General features: G+C 43.6%; 1 protein-coding gene across 2 annotated transcripts in view; it reads right to left on the bottom strand.

Moving 5' to 3' along the window:
- Window positions 1–1,818: 1,818 nt before the first annotated feature.
- LOC143827651 (tropomodulin-2) overlaps window positions 1,819–15,801 on the bottom strand; it is a 30,611-nt gene continuing 16,628 nt past the window's right edge. For both annotated transcript variants that reach the window (XM_077317375.1, XM_077317374.1), the window contains exons 6-10: window positions 12,029–12,159; window positions 11,101–11,208; window positions 10,234–10,377; window positions 9,117–9,261; window positions 1,819–8,364 (exon numbers count right to left, since the gene is read on the bottom strand). In XM_077317375.1, coding sequence (XP_077173490.1) covers window positions 8,330–8,364; window positions 9,117–9,261; window positions 10,234–10,377; window positions 11,101–11,208; window positions 12,029–12,159 — 563 coding nt within the window. In that variant the 3' untranslated portion in view covers window positions 1,819–8,329. The remainder of the gene's footprint in view (window positions 8,365–9,116; window positions 9,262–10,233; window positions 10,378–11,100; window positions 11,209–12,028; window positions 12,160–15,801) is intronic.

The following is a 15,801-nucleotide window of genomic DNA, read 5'->3' as shown; positions in this document are numbered from 1 at the left end:
ATCAGTGCATTTTACCTTTATGCACATGCATTTGGAATTGTCAGCATCTTACATTTGAAGGTCAATATTCACCACCGTTTGAAGATTGACAGTAAGAGAATGAAATACATGGGATATTATAGTGCAGTAGTTCCATCTAGTGGACAAATGTTATTCAGCACTCTTTGACATATTGTAAACATGGAAATCCTAACATGGCAGGCTTGTTTTTTCCCATTTTCACCAATGCCTCCAACTCAGTCAGCCCTTTCCACCACATTTTTACCCAGAACGCTGCATCTACCATATTCTATAGTGCTTTCTAGGAGGCACAAATAGGGAAGAGTCTCATCCTCTTCCTTTGTTTAATCTTCCTCCTTCTGAGAGTTCCAGCACTGAGATTGACACAGCGAATAGAATTAGCCATCCCCTTGCTTTTAAGCACCAGTCACCTTTTCTTTGGCAATAGAGGTTTCATCAGTGGGAGGCAGCAATCAGTGGGCCAGATTTCACCTAAAAGGCAGCAGTTGACTTTTTAACACGTTCCTTCTCTTCCCCCCCCCCCTCCACCCTTTTTCTTCCTTTATGCTTCTGGCCAGGTTTGTTATGCTTCTACAGGAAAAGCACCATCTGTCATCCCCTCCCCAGAGAGTTCTTACTAATCCTTTCAACATCATCCTCCCAGAAAAGAGGGCCTTCTCTCTTGAAAAATTTGACTCAGAATGCTAATGCCAAAATCTAGCAGAGGGCAAAATATGTTCAGTTTTCTGCAAAATACAGTCTAAACAAAGTAGTAAAAAACAAAGGGATGAAGGAAAGTAACGTCTATAATTAGCTTCTCTTATCATTTGCTAAACTATAATCTCCTTTGCTCATCCAAGCTATTCCCCTTCATGTCAGGTCTAGTAAATTCACCACCCACTGTCAAAGGCAGACAAGCCCTCGTTCAGAGTCTTTGTTTATGTTCAGCTGCATTTTGGAAAGGGGCAAGAACAATCAGCATTCTGGTATGACCTGTTCTGTGCATTCAGGTGCCATGCAAACAGTGCACACAATGCAGGTGACTGCTCAGGGCAGCAATAGTTTAGGGGGCCCAAAGAAATTGTGTACAGGCTGATTGAGTGAGAAATGAGTGACAGAAAGCCTAAATATCATTAGGCCAAGAGTACCACCTCGAATATCTGGGATCTTGGACACATGGGGTGTACATTAGAATAACCCATTAATTTCCATTCCACATTGGGCTGTCCTGCCAGACTTAATTCTTGTTGGACAAAGGACAAACCTGGTTTGGGCCAGACTGCCTATTTGCCATGAAGGTTCAGAGCCATTAGAAGAATTCTTTCTCATTGGGACAGGTTAGATGTTCTCAGGAGGACCCTGAGTGGTAGCAGCTGGTTACCAGAGTGCTTTTAGGGAACCCTTGGTCTAGGGACATACTTCCAAGTATCAATCAAATTTAGATGCTTTCACCAAGGACAATAAACTTGACAGCCTAAGAACCAACTTGCTGGATTTGGCCAAGTCCATCTGATCCAATATTCTGTTTCCTTCACCGGCCAGGAAGATTCCTCTGAAAACTCATAAAGACTAGATGAAGGTGGTGGCAGTTGCTCCACTTGATTCCCTGCAAAGTACTCAAAGGTATACTGCTCGTATAGGTGGAGGCTTCATTCCACAATCATCGCAGAGTAACTTGTCCTCTATTGTCTAGTTCTCATTTTTAGAAGCCATAAAGCTAGTGACCATCACCACCTTTTGTGGTAGCGAATTCTTCACGGCATCTGTATCCTCACGGTTTCTGAGTCCCACAGCATCAACGTATAACAGGAAACCGAATTGTTATGAAAGTTTATTTACAAAAAGCGACCACCAATTAGTGGAAGCCCACATCACATCTTCCAGCAGCTCCCATTGCTGCAAAGCCATGAACATGCAACATTATTCACTTTCCAAACCAAACATCTACCGTTTGACATGTACATAGACTTGGTGCACTATAAAATGCATAAACGTTGCCCACAGTGGCCAACAGCATTCATGGAAAACTTTATTTAAAAAAAATTAAAAATCTGAAACAGCAATGTGCAAAATAATTGGTTAGCTAATCCCCAACCAGTTGCCTTATTTTTCTAAATAAAGGAAGCTCTAATTTATGTGCCATCATCACATTATTCTAAATAGGATTCTCATGTGCTTGAAAGCTGTGCTTTAGAACATTAGTAAATCTATTATGAATTTCTACATACCGTCAAGGAAGTCTGCTTGCTGTCTGCATCTGCTACCTCCAGAGTTCACCTGTCTGGGGGGGGGGGGACACAGCTATGTTACATATTGCACACCTTTCTCACCTAATATTGATTATCAGGATGTCCCATTTAAGGGACTTAAGGCCAGATCTTACTATAAAACAAACAACCTGTGCAGGTTTTGGGGGACCTTTTCCATTGTAAGAGGCCTTTAAGTTCTTGGGCACAGAAGTAACTCTTCTATTTCCCTTGGAAGCCTGTATGTAAACCCCCTGCAAGAGTTGTCCCAAAGGGGATGTGTAGATAAGACATCTGCCATGTTGAAATGAACACAGATGAAATGACTGTAACCTTAGTTGCATGTCTTGATCATGAATCAAAACATCTTGTAGGAGGAGCAATACGGAGCTAAGGAGCAATACGGTGATGTGTCAGTTGGGTCAGTGATCTAGCACAGGGGTAGTCAACTTGCAGTTCTCCAGATGTTCATGGACTAGAATTCCCATGAGCCCCTGCCAGTGTTTGCTGGCAGGGGGCTCATGGGAATTGTAGTCCATGGACACCTGGAGGACCACAAGTTTGACTACCCCTGATCTAGCATTTGCAAAACTGGTAATCCACCTGCCCACAAACCACTGCAAAGATCATTCCAAAGAATGTTAATTTCAACAGCAAAACAAAAATCTGAATTCTCATAGCCAAGCATATGAAGAGAAGTTCCAGAACAGAATTCTCTGAACAAATGGGTTGTCAGCTAATTCTAGATTGCCAGCTGCTACAAACAACCTCCTCCTGCATTGTCTCAAAGGCCCTGGAAAAGATTGCCAAAAAAGATCTGCTCTAGTGTTGTTTTTGTTTTCCTCAAAACAGCTTTTATTTCCCAGGATTTTCCTCCATGCTGCTTAGCTAATAGCTCCATTTATGGTGCTATTCTAGTCCATCCCCCGTTTATAGGACAAAACAAATCTGGGTTATGCCTGCGTGCAGAAAGATCCTGGGATATCTTTCATTATTCAATTTAAAGAGAAAAGTTTGACGACTCCCTTTCTAGATAGGCTAGTCCTGTGCATCTGTGTTGCTAGATTTTGCTATGTGGCAAAAAGGTTAGCCTACATGCATGCAACAGTAACCTGCCAGTTAACAAATGGCTGTCTGTTACTACTCTTGTGAATGGGAAAGAAGAACAGAGACAGAATGATCGATTACCGAGGCTACAAGGCTGGATTAGGCAACCAAGTGGAATCTTACAAAGTGTTGTACACATCACATGTACACAATTTTACCCATTATATGGCTTGGCTTGAAGGACAAATACAACAATAACAAATTGCCATACTATAATAAGCAGTCGAGATGCCCACAGCCAAATTACCCCACTCGATACAGCATCACATGTACAGAGGTTACAGTTATAGTTACACATCACTTTGCATACAGGAAGCCCTGATTAAAAAAAAAAAAGAATCAAGGAATATAGTGCCCTAAGTTTATATTTTTAAACTACCCCACCCAAAGCAGTCCTCTTGCCAAAGGCTTTGAGAGGGAACGGATCTGTGAACCTGGACATCCACACCGGCCCAGGGGAGACAGCTGCACCCTTCTCCGTCTCTCTTGAGGACAGGAATATCACACTAGAAATGTGACACTCCCAGTGCCCCGCATGTTTCCCCCCTCACACAGCAATGGTGATGGGGGTCAATCCCCATGAGGGGAAGGGATTGTAAATGAATGATCCGGGGGTAATGTTAAGCCTACTAAATTTTGACTCCTTGTTCCCAGTGTGTTTCTTAAAATTATCCCTCTTCTTTCCTGTGCTTGATTCTCCTCTGTGCCTCCTGCAGCAGCAGTTTTGTGGTTGCGCCCACCGCCCAAGGCATAATCCCAAAGGTGCCCACAGGCTCAAAAAGGTCTGGGGTCCCTGCCTTGCGGTGTTTTTCATGGTTAAAAGGGACACTGATGATCACTTAGTGTAAATAATTTTTTTCTAGGAGAAGAAAGCTTGCTACCCTTTTAGTCTTTTGACATTGAGCAGGTTTCCATTTGTAAAATTATGTCTGTACCCAAATTATCCAAAAGCCCACTTCCTCTGAAAAAAATTAACATATCTGATCATTTGAAGAAGAAAAATTGGGTAAGGTTGTCGTCTTGGAAGTCTTTCGACATAAGGGAAGACAGTGCTTAGTATCATATGTTCCCCTTCCCACAGGTTTCATAAAAGCCACCCAATTGTAAAGGGATCGCTATAACACATCATAAAGGGGCCCTGAAATATTTCGGATAAAGACAGACGTCTGCCATTTTAGATGATGGCTTCAACATACATCCTCTGCCTGAAAACCGATAGCTCAGAAGGCAAAGAACTTGTGATGAAACTATTTTACTACATTTTGGAATATGTAAATGTATAAAACAGTCTTTGCCCTTTGACTCTCAGTCTGGAAATTCCTTAGAACGACAAGTTTCAGGATCCAGCCCTCAGGTGCACCAGAGCTATTTCAACGGACTTCCTAGACACAGAATCGCGACAAACATTCACATTTGACATCTTTTTTCCATTTGTGCGAGGCTTCTGGAAACAACATTCATACATTAAAACCTGTATGCACCAACGGGGCCAGTAAGCACAAAGGCAGCACTGCAGAAGCTCATGCAAGTTACTAAAAACTGGCATGCGTGTATATGTGTGTTTCCTACAAGGGGGGGGGGGAGCCACTTGACAGGTGATTTTATCTTGCCACTGGTAAATGAATTAATATTTTAAAAAAGTGTAAAGGCTGTAAAGAAGCAGTATGTGCTCCTGCCCTTTCAGAAGCCATTTCAGGACGTGCTTAACAGAAGGCGGTGCGTTCCAGATGCCCATGTATTTGCTGCACTGCAGTTGGCCATAGAGATATTACAAAGGCACAGTGTTCATATACCTCATAGTATTAACTCAGGGACCAATGCTTGGAAATTTGTTCTTCTAGACTGTGTATCTTCTGCAAAGGCTTGCTCCCCAGAGTGCAGCAGACAGGCTGCAACGCCAGCTTTTTAATGCATTTTCTTTATCATGGATGCATACAAAGGATGGAGGGAGCCTACAAGCTCTCACTCGCGCAAAAGGACAACGTGAGTCTTAAGATAAATCTACCCCACCAATTCTACCTGCTTCTTAGAAGGTAGCTACTGCACTACCTTGGGGAGGGTTTCTGAAATTAGGAGAGTAGGAACTAAGGATCTTTTATTTTCCAAATAAAGGAACAGGTAATCTAGAGTTCTTCATCGTCTGTAAACATGAGGTCATGGTGGTCGATCCCCCTGTTACGTTACAGTCACAAACAAGGACAACATAACATACCACAATAGTATCTGTGCCCAGGACACTCTAACTGTATCAAATCATAGAATCCTAGAATCATAGAGTTGGAAGGGGCCATACAGGCCATCTAGTCCAACCCCCTGCTCAACGCAGGATTAGCCCTAAGCATCCTAAAGCACAAGAACTGTGGCACCATCTCTCAACAACATAACAGAGGCGTGTTTTATTCTGTTAAACTGGATTTGGAGAATGTGCAGCTTCCCGAGATAAAAATGTAAACTAGGCAATTGGTCCTTTCCCATGGGACCTTACATTTTAATGCACCTCACCTGCAGCCCAAGGACTTTTTAAGTGCACATCTGAAGTTGCAAAGAGTGACTGCATCAAGAATGCTTGCAAACACACTCCGTGTTAAACCCAGGGGTCTTGCGTAATATATGAAACAGACCTTCGTCTTCTGCTTCTTATCCCCTTCCTTTCTCATATATTGGAGAAAGAACTGCAGCTTTTGCTGTATTTATTACGTTTGTGATCTGCTTAAACCTTAAAACAGCAGCTGAACAAGTTAACTGATGAAACTGATTTTATTCAGATCCCATTTTTGTTCCTCTAGGAACGGAATTCGCTCTTTGTGTTGGTTGTACATTAATGACCCAGTTGAAAGCCGATTATGGCTCACAGATCTGCACTCACTGTTTTGGAGTCACCAAATCCCAGTAACCAACGGTTGTAATAATTTCAAAAGAATAATTACAAAAAGAATTAAGTGGTTTAAAAATATAGCAGCTTCTGCTTATAAGAACACTGGTTTAGCTGAAAGAGATTTCTAGTGGCAACATTAGTCTCCCATTAAAAACCACTATATATGTGTGTGTATATATATATATTTAAATCCTAAGTGACTTGAAGCTAAGCTAAGTTTGGCAAAACTAGTATTTGTTACATAACATCACTGGACAACAAATCTGGACCCTGGCTAGCCTAACTTTAACACATGTAAACAAGTAGGCTTTAACAAGGCTTACAATGTAGACCAGATTCCACAGGCGGTGGCACACAACCTAACCTTGATGGGGAACAGGATGTGTAGTAGAATGAAGGTGCACCCAGTTTAATTTCTCTTCCTGCGGACTTGGGTTTTGCTTGTGCTCAAGGTCTGCCCAGTGACCACATTTGAGGCCAGGAAGGAATGGACTCTAGGTGACCTGAGGGAATGGGTTGATTGTGGCCCTCTATACAATATAAACCTTGACCCTTTTTGCAATTAGTGAGTGCTTTCCTGTGGTATACCGGTTCTGTGTTTATGGCACTTTGTAGTCTGGTTTTTGTAGGTCGCTCGATTGGGGTGTTGGTGTAGGGGCTGATCCTACATTGGAGCGTGAGGTTAGTCCGAATGACTTCTTGGTCCCTTTCAGCTTTATAATTCTAATGATCTGCGGAATGTGCTACCCAGTAAGGCGAGTAGTGCTTTAAAGAGGTGCAGAACGATGCTGGTCCTACCACGGGGACAAGGTGAAATGTCAAATATTAAAGGTGCAAGAGTGGAAGACTGACACGTCTGACACAATCCAGGGGGCAGCTCTCCTTTGTTTCAAAGGGGCTTGTTCAGGAATCCCCAGCATCTCCAGTCTAAAAGGACTAGAAGAAGAAGAAGAGTTGGTTCTTATATGCCACTTTTCTCTACCCAAAGGAGTCTCAAAGCGGCTTACAATTGCCTTCCCTTTCCTCTCCCCACAACAGACACCCTGTGAGGTGGGTGAGGCTGAGAGAGTCCTGATATTCCTGCTCAGTCAGAGCCGTTATCTCAGTGCTGTGGGGAGCCCAAGGTCCCCCAGCTGGCTGCATGTGGGACAGCGCAGGTTCAAACCCGGCTCGCCAGATTGGAAGTCCGAGCACCTAACCACTATACCAAGCTGGCTCTCTAGCCAGTAGGTGATGTTGAAAGACCTTTACCTGAGACCTTGGGGAGCTGCCACCAATCTGAACAGACAGTACTGACTTCAATGAGCCAGTGGTCTTCTTCAGCATCAGGCAGATTCATGTGTGTGAGAGTTTCCCGGTGGATTGTGCCCCAGGTTAATTGTGAGGGAAGGGGGGGCCGCTTTCACTTTTCATGCACCAAAATCAGGGCAACCCGCATTCAGAGTGTGACTGTAGACTGCCGGACCAGAAACCAAGAATGCAGCACAGCAAATATTTCTTTGCATTGACTACACCTTACTCGCATAAGTAGAATTTAGCAAAACGTTTCCCATGAGAAAGGCCTATTCTGTTTAGTAAGGCTTAGAACAGGGGTAGTCAAACGGCGGCCCTCCAGATGTCCATGGACTACAATTCCCAGGAGCCCCTGCCAGTGAATGCTGGCAGGGGCTTCTGGGAATTGTAGTCCATGGACATCTGGAGGGCCGCCTTTTGACTACCCCTGGCTTAGAAGCAAAAGGATGCCGGTTTGCATCTAGTATCCTTTTAACTCGTTTTGTTCTTACAAGGAGGGAGGCAAAGGGTAAAGGAAGGCTCCTAGCGGTTTCAGAAGTTGCACAACAAAGCCCATTGGACCTGCACGGAGTGTGTGCTGACTTCACATAAGTCAATCAAAGCTGTGTTGTGTTTGTTGTTGTTTTAAAACAAACCTTTAAAAGAAAAAACGACTTGACCGTTCTGTTTGAAATGAGCGTAGTGGAGCATGAGCAGCCTTCTTCCAAAGGCTTTCCAGTGTCTTCCCTTCAGAGCAGTGAATTTTCTGAGATTGCTGACTGACCCGTTCTTTTGGATGGGCAGCTGATTCGTGTCCATAGAGGCAAGGCTAGTGGCGTTCCCCTTCCACTCGTTTCTTGCGAACTGGAGAGCACAGGGGCAAAGCATAATTTGGTCAGAGTCTAGATTCACCTTTCTAAACTTGTAGCATTCAAAAACAAAAACGGCATTGTATTTATTACATCTGCATCTCTCCCTTCCTCCACGGAGCTCCAGGCTGCTTACCTAGGGTGACAATACTTATCCTTACAACGCCAGCAGCCTTGAGGGGAAGGTTAGGCTGAGGGATGGCGACTAGCCCTAAGATGGCAGGCCTGTCTTAGATGCAAAAAAAAAAAGAGGAAGTAGTTATTCAAAGTATAATACCCGGATTCAAGGATAATCACAGAGTGTGAGCAAAGGGAATGCTACACATTCTAGGATTCCTTGTTTGTGCAAACAGGGATCAATGATATGGATTAACCCTACAGTTGGATGGGTTTTTGGGAAAGAAACTCATATAATCCAAGATGCATGGGTCCATTAAAAGAAGTGCTGAAAATATTGTAGCTATAATAGTAGTAGTAGTTGTTGTAGTAGTTAGTAGTAGTAAACAATTTGTGCCCCTGGGTAAAATCTGGCCATCTGGCAATAGCAATCTGACCTCTGAGTTACCAGTCAAACCAACAGAGGTGTTTGAAGTCTGCTATTCATGGCAGTGAGACTGGGGAAGGGGGAGGGATTCAGGCCTCAACTTACTTAACACTATACCTGGCCTATTAGCACCAGCTTAGTGCCTCAGTGAGGCTTTGGGGTGCTCCAGTAGTCTTGCTGCCCTGATGGATACTGTGACTCACCTAGGTCATTATTTTTAGTGATGGCTGCTGCTACCCTTGTTCTTGGACCCTGCTTTGTAAACTGGTACCCGAATTTGAGGATCCGGGGGTTCTCCTCCACCATCTGAGCAATCTCCATCTCCACTGCGGTGCCAAGCTGCTGCCTCTGAGGAATGAATTAAAACGAGAAGCAAACATTTATTTCCACAGGAGAGAGAAGCAGGCCTGGTAACACACCATGCACAAGCAGCACTCGGTATCTCATTGTTCTATTAATGATTAAGCTAAAAACAGATCTCTCCCCCAAAGAACTTACAATGGCAAAAAGAGAGGGGAGGGGAAGGCAGAGGCAGCAGGGAATGAATAGAGAACGAAGGCAGTAACACATATTAAGGCTTTATTTTAGTTGGCGATATGGAATACTAGCTTATAACAGGTCAGCAATAAGGAGAGATGTTTGAAGAGCCAGCCACCTTCGTTCAGTGGAAGCCAGCAGTTTTGGAGCCTGTTCCCAAACGCTCATCACCCAACCGCAACTGGTATTTGTGAATGAACCATCAACATTGTGGTCAAATGCCAGGCTAGATGAAACTTTGGTCTGACGGAGCAACATGGGTCCATAGGGCAGGGCAGTGGCTCCAGCAACAGAGCATCTATGTTCTTTGCAAGCCATCACTGGCATCTCCAGTTAAAAGGACCAGGTAGCAGGTGAGGTGAACAGCCCGAGACCGGGAAAGCCACTGCCTGTCAGAGTAAACCATACCAACTTTGACAGACTGATGATCGGACTCACTGTAAGGCAGCTTCAGGTGTTCCCTAGCATTTGTCTGAGTGGCCCAGCTTGGAGGCAGCGGTTAGACAAGACAGAGCTCTGCTCTGAGCTAGCACCACAGTTTTGACGTTCCTTATATTTATTTTTGTACCGAGTTTTCTCAACATGCCTTCACTGAGATCTGCCTCTCTATTACATTGCTGAAAGTTGCCAGGAAATGAAAAATCAAATCCTACCACTCATATGTCTCTCTCACTTCAAAAATATCTTGTATCCACACCACGAACACCTCTTTGCTGCTGATCTTCTGTTGCCAATATTTCCTAGAGCGAAAGCTAGCTTCCGCTCCATGGTCCATTCCTTTACCTGATTGTCGATTTTGATCTCTGTCAGTGTCTCATTCACTTTTAGGGCATCAACCAGGGCAAGGATGCCGATCCCAGTGATGAAGTTGGATTCTATATTTAGACTTTGCAACGTCTTGTTTGCTTTGAGTGCGTCAGCAAAAGCCTGAAGGCATAAGAATAAACGCATGAGTTAGGATCTCAAGATCATCTGCCCAAGATACGTCTCTGGCATGGCGTACATATCTGGCGATGTCTCAGAGATGAGAATGTGCCATTTAAAGTTCTTTCTTACAATTTATTTTTAAAATGGGGTCAGATAAAAATATTATGTATAAGTAAGCTCTAAGGAGCGAGGCATGATGGGCTGGAGAGAAGGATGGGAGGCCATATTTGTATGTGCATGTTTGTGTTCTTACTGACCTCCACATATATGAAACACATCCAATGAATAAAAGATACTCAAGGCTGTTAAGTTGGGCCCTGTAATTTAAGACCTGTGCAAAAGAATTATAGTTGCTACTTATGAATAATGTTTGAAAATTTGCCTTCATGCTTCTTCCCCCTATTGGAACTCAGATACCTTTAATAACAAAACAATAAGCAGTAATACAACGTGACGTTTTCTTGCCATATAAATAAAGTGATGGGGACAGGTGAATCTGTAGAATTTCTGCTTGTCCCTTATTGGTTAAAGACAAATGGGTCCAGCCAGAAAAATAATGACACTATTACATAGATAGACCATTCCTCAAACAGGAAATTTACTAAATAAATGTCAAAAATGGTACAGCCCTAAAGTTATGTACAAATTTGTATCCCCTCAGACATTTTCCAGTATTTGCAACTCTAAATCTTGTAGAGACAGGGTTTTTCAAGAAATGCTTACAATGGCAACAGGATCATTGCTCCGAGAAGCTGCCAGGCTGAATTTCTTTACATGTGTATTGGTTTCCAAAGCTTTTGCGAAGTCTTTCAGTGTTGGAATTGGAATATTCTGCATTATAGGGGAGAAAATTGCAGCAATTTATAACATTAGACACTTGATTTTAATTTTAATAAATAAATGTTCCAGCAAGGGAGAGGAATGAGTTATATTTTAAGCCTCAGTTATGACAACATTTCCAAATATTGGCTTCTAGTGGCAGCTATGGAGTCCGAAGTGGCAGTTCCTAGGTAAAGCCAAGTCATGGTTCAGCATTAAGTAATCAAGTGTCATATGCTTGTTTGCCAACCTCCAGCTGGCACCTGGACAGCTCCTGGCATTCAAATGGATCTTTAGAAAATGGCTGCTTTGTGGGGTAGACGCCATTAAATTACACTCTCCCCAGGCTCCAACCCCCAACCTCCAGTAAACTCCTGACCCAACGCTGGTAACCCTACTCATATGCTTGCACTGTTTTCTTTCTGCCTCTGTCCCTCAGATGTTACAATTCTCTGGCAATGAGCCATTCTTTGTTTTTACATCAAACCCCAGCAAACTGTGGTTTATGCATGCCCTACAAAATACAAAACACTTCAATTCATGGGAGTCGACTCTCGGCCTGGTGGGCGTGGCTGAGCTTGTAAATCTTCTGTAATCTCCAGAAGTTTGCTAAGATTTTAGCTCAGTGCCTTCATGCCTTGCTTACTTACTGACTTCCCCCATTCATAAAGATTGTCAACGGAGGAAGGGTTCTTCAAACACACAGCCCCTGTGCGTGCCTCCATACTGTTGTGTATTAGAATCAGCTTGCAAGGCTTTGCTCTGCCCTTCCACGGTGAATGAAGAAATACTCCAGGAAACAAGTGGCATGCAATGGCATTCATTTCAGTACCTTTATATTGTTCAGATTCACTTCTAGGAGTGTAGGATCGTTTGCTTTAATCCTTTGCAAAGTGGCTTCTACATTGGTGGGATTAGGTGGCTCTTCAAAAACTGGCTTAACCTTTTCACCTTTGACCACATCTGAAAAACAAGAGCCAATTCTGAGTGGGAATGGCATCAATAAATTATTGGAAATATATATGATTTTCTTTTCATTTCCTCTGATGTCGTCCTCAAGATGTTAGATATATATTAAAAACTGGTACTCCCAATTAGGGATGGGACCGAACCGGACCATTCCAGTTTGCTTCAGGGATCAGGGTGTTCCCAAACCGAACCACTGAGCCCCAAAAGAACTAGTCAGTCCAGTCTGTATTGTTTTGCCTTGCTTGGATGTAGGGGGAAGCAAAATGGTGCAACAAAATGCATTGCAACCATTCAGCCTCACAACGGAGGGCGTGCCTTGAGGCCAAAATGGCTGCCATCATTTAAATGTCACAGCTTGACCAGCAAACCAGTCAAGCTGTGAAGTTTTAAATGGCTGGGCCATATAAAACCTCTGTTTCACACTCCCTGGGATACTGGAAGAGTGTAACTTGCAGTCAGGCCCTGAATCTGTTGCTTTCTCAAGGCTCAATTCATCCCCAGGCAATGGCAACCAGGGACATTTCCAGCACCTCAGTAATATTACAGCAATTCAGCCAGCCGCTGCCAGAAGCTTCATCATCACCAGCGCAAAAACTACCTTAGAGCATTACAAGCTAGGTAGTGCAGCTCCAGTTAATAATCTCATTGTCAAAACCCATGAATGGTTTCTTCCCATAAAGGGAATAAGGAGTGCGTCTTTCGCTCTATAAAGCTCTGCTGTTTTTAAGGAAGGAACAGATCTTCACTAAATACAGGGAGGTTCTGCCTTCACTATCCATCTCTTACATTATCGGACCATCTGCAGATTCAATTAGTGTTTGTGAAATTGCAACCTCTGCACATTCTATGCAATAACACCACCAAAACCGCTTCTCCGCCAGCCCATGATTTATTAAGTCTTCACGGAGTAGCCTTCCTTGAGAGACATACAATTCTCAATGCAAGCAGAAATGAGCTGAAGATGAGCACTGGGCTATTCCTGGACACATATATAAATCGTGGCTCCCAGCACTAATGTGCAATTATAGTGTTTCAGCATCAGACTAATGGGATGAATAACAAACGGACCACCCAAGCTGTCTAAGAGGGAGGCAATCTGTTAGCAGGCAGCAATTGGGGACACCCATCATCAAGAGTAAGGGAGGCTATCCATCAACAAAATCCTCCCCTTGCTTGTCTCATTGAGCCCCTGTATGTGAGAGAGTCCACACAGTCTGGTGATTATTGTGGCATCTGTGTCAGAATAGTTTGGTTGGCTCCAGAAATTTGAAAGACAGGTAGAACTGCTATGTACAGACACTGCTAGAGAGAGAATCTAGGGCCTCATTTAAAAGGGATGCCGGAGGTGTACAAGAATCCATGCAGAGTTGCGAGCAAATAACATCTCATTCAGACAGGGATGAATTAAATGCATAGATAGAGGCTGGGGCTCTGTGGCAGAGAATCTGCTGGGCATATAGAAGGCCCAGGTTCAATGTCCAGCATCTCTGGTTAAAATAATTGGGAAGTAGGTGATGGGAAAGACCTCTGTCTGAGATTATGGAGAGCTGTTACCTGTCTGAGTAGTAAACAGTACTGACCTTGATGCACCAGTGGTCTGATTCAGCATGAAGCAGCACTACACTGGGCTGGTACGCTAATGCTATGCAAGCAAACGAAGAAGCCATTATAAACATGCAAGATCCCACACATTTAAAGTTTAAAGGTAAAGGTATCCCCTGGGCAAGCACCGGGTCATGTCTGACCCTCGGGGTGACGCCCTCCAGCGTTTTCATGGCAGACTCAATACGGGGTGGTTTGCCAGTGCCTTCCCCAATTTACTTTACCAAATTTACCAAAAGTAAATTTAAAGTTTACCTTTGTTTTTAAAGCTTAGCATGTTACGAGTCAAATCAACCCCACTCATTTTGTTGATTACACTGACTCACATTGTGTAATCCACGCTGAGTCTTTGTAAGAAAGTAAATAATGTAAATAAATAAACACCAGTCAGCATATAAGCGTCAGCTCTTTTAAAAACTTCTATCTTGTTTATGAGGAGCTACTGGACTGGAATGTAAGTTTTAAATCCTGTTTGAGATAGTCACAGCCAAGAGCTTCTTTGAACAGCTGTTTGTCCGTGGATGCGGGGCTTCCATTGCTGCATGGACAGAGCATTCCTTCGGGCCTGCCCAGCAGCTTTAAGTACTTCAGACAAAGGGGAAGTCCACATGTAAATGTTGTTAGGTGACTGCACCAGCAACTCAGGGCATGCATTCAGCCAACATGGAAGGCACCACCTTTAGCCACATGGGTGGAGATCCAAACAAATGTTGCCTATCTTTAAGGTGCCATTCAATTTTGTTTTAATTTACTACAACAAATGTGGTCTGTCTGTGAAATCAATCCTAGCGGGGGCCTGGCAAAGTCTCCATGGCCTCTTCAGAAAGGCAGCTGATGGCCTTTGTGCTCCGATTTGTTTCAAATATTTCTTTGCACGAGATTTTTACATAAGTCACGCAAACGTTTGTTTAAAAGCTAACGTGATAAGTGCTTGTTAGCTACGATAGTCTAACAGAACTTCTTATTTGATCTACAGTGTAATTCTAGATATTCTATTCTGAAGTGCCCCTTTATTCAACGTGGCTAAGAATAATAATAATTTATTTTTTCTATCCCATCCTTCCCTAGTCAACTCAGGGCGGGTAACACCAGGTTTAAAACAGTCAATACAAAATAAATGACATGTGTCACAAGCATTAATCAATTATACCTTTAAGCTTTAAAATTGTTTTTAAAATGGTCTCTTCTTCCAGTTTAAAATCATTACTGAAGGGGCCGGTCAGTGTTAGTCAGATTTTGCTGGCTGGATGGTTCTTAAGCAAGGAGGCCCACGTCTGTTTGATATTATTTCCTGGCCTCAGCCATAGGCCTGGCAGAACAGCTCTGTCTTACTGGCCCTCCGGAACTGTTTAAAATCCCAGAGAGCCCTCATCTCACTAGGAATAGCGTTCCACCAGGCTGGGGGCAGAGCCAAAAAAGTCCTCGCCCTGTTTGAGGCCAGTTCGGGGCCGGAGACCCTAAGCAGGTTTTGATTACTCGATCTCTTTGCAGTTTCTACGTTGTCTTATAAGTAATTAGCGGCAGCTCCTTTGCCCCGCTGTGCAACCCCACATGACCTATAATGTTTTTAATTATAATTCTCCAATCACTGCAACCCCTGAAGGACATGCTCCACCCCACTCCCTCCTAATTAAAAAAAAATGAAGCAAAACACGAGGAAAGGTATTGTTTTTGGAACCAAGTGGCCTGACAGAGCAAATTCCTGGGTTGCTGCATTCCTGACAGCAGCTTAGCTTGGCCAAACCCACCAAGCTGTAATGTTGGCCTGGTTTGCAAAAATAATCACAGAGACCCGCGAATTAGCAATGTAAGCTTCCGGTGGCTGTGGCATGCCGGACTCCAGCTGCGAAGGCTAAAGATCAGCCTCGATGCAGATGGAGAAGGCAGGTTTCTCTCCCACTCATTCTTCCCCCTCTCTTAGGCATCTTCATCATGGGGAAAGGCAAGGCCTCCTCAACAACAGCCTCCTGGGCAACCAATATTTCAGCAGCCATACAACCCCAAAGGCTCCAGGTGCCAAAAGAGAAAAGTTAG

Source organism: Paroedura picta, chromosome 18, assembly GCF_049243985.1.
Source record: "Paroedura picta isolate Pp20150507F chromosome 18, Ppicta_v3.0, whole genome shotgun sequence".
NCBI lineage: Eukaryota > Metazoa > Chordata > Lepidosauria > Squamata > Gekkonidae > Paroedura > Paroedura picta.
This window is presented reverse-complemented; position numbering and strand designations above follow the sequence as displayed.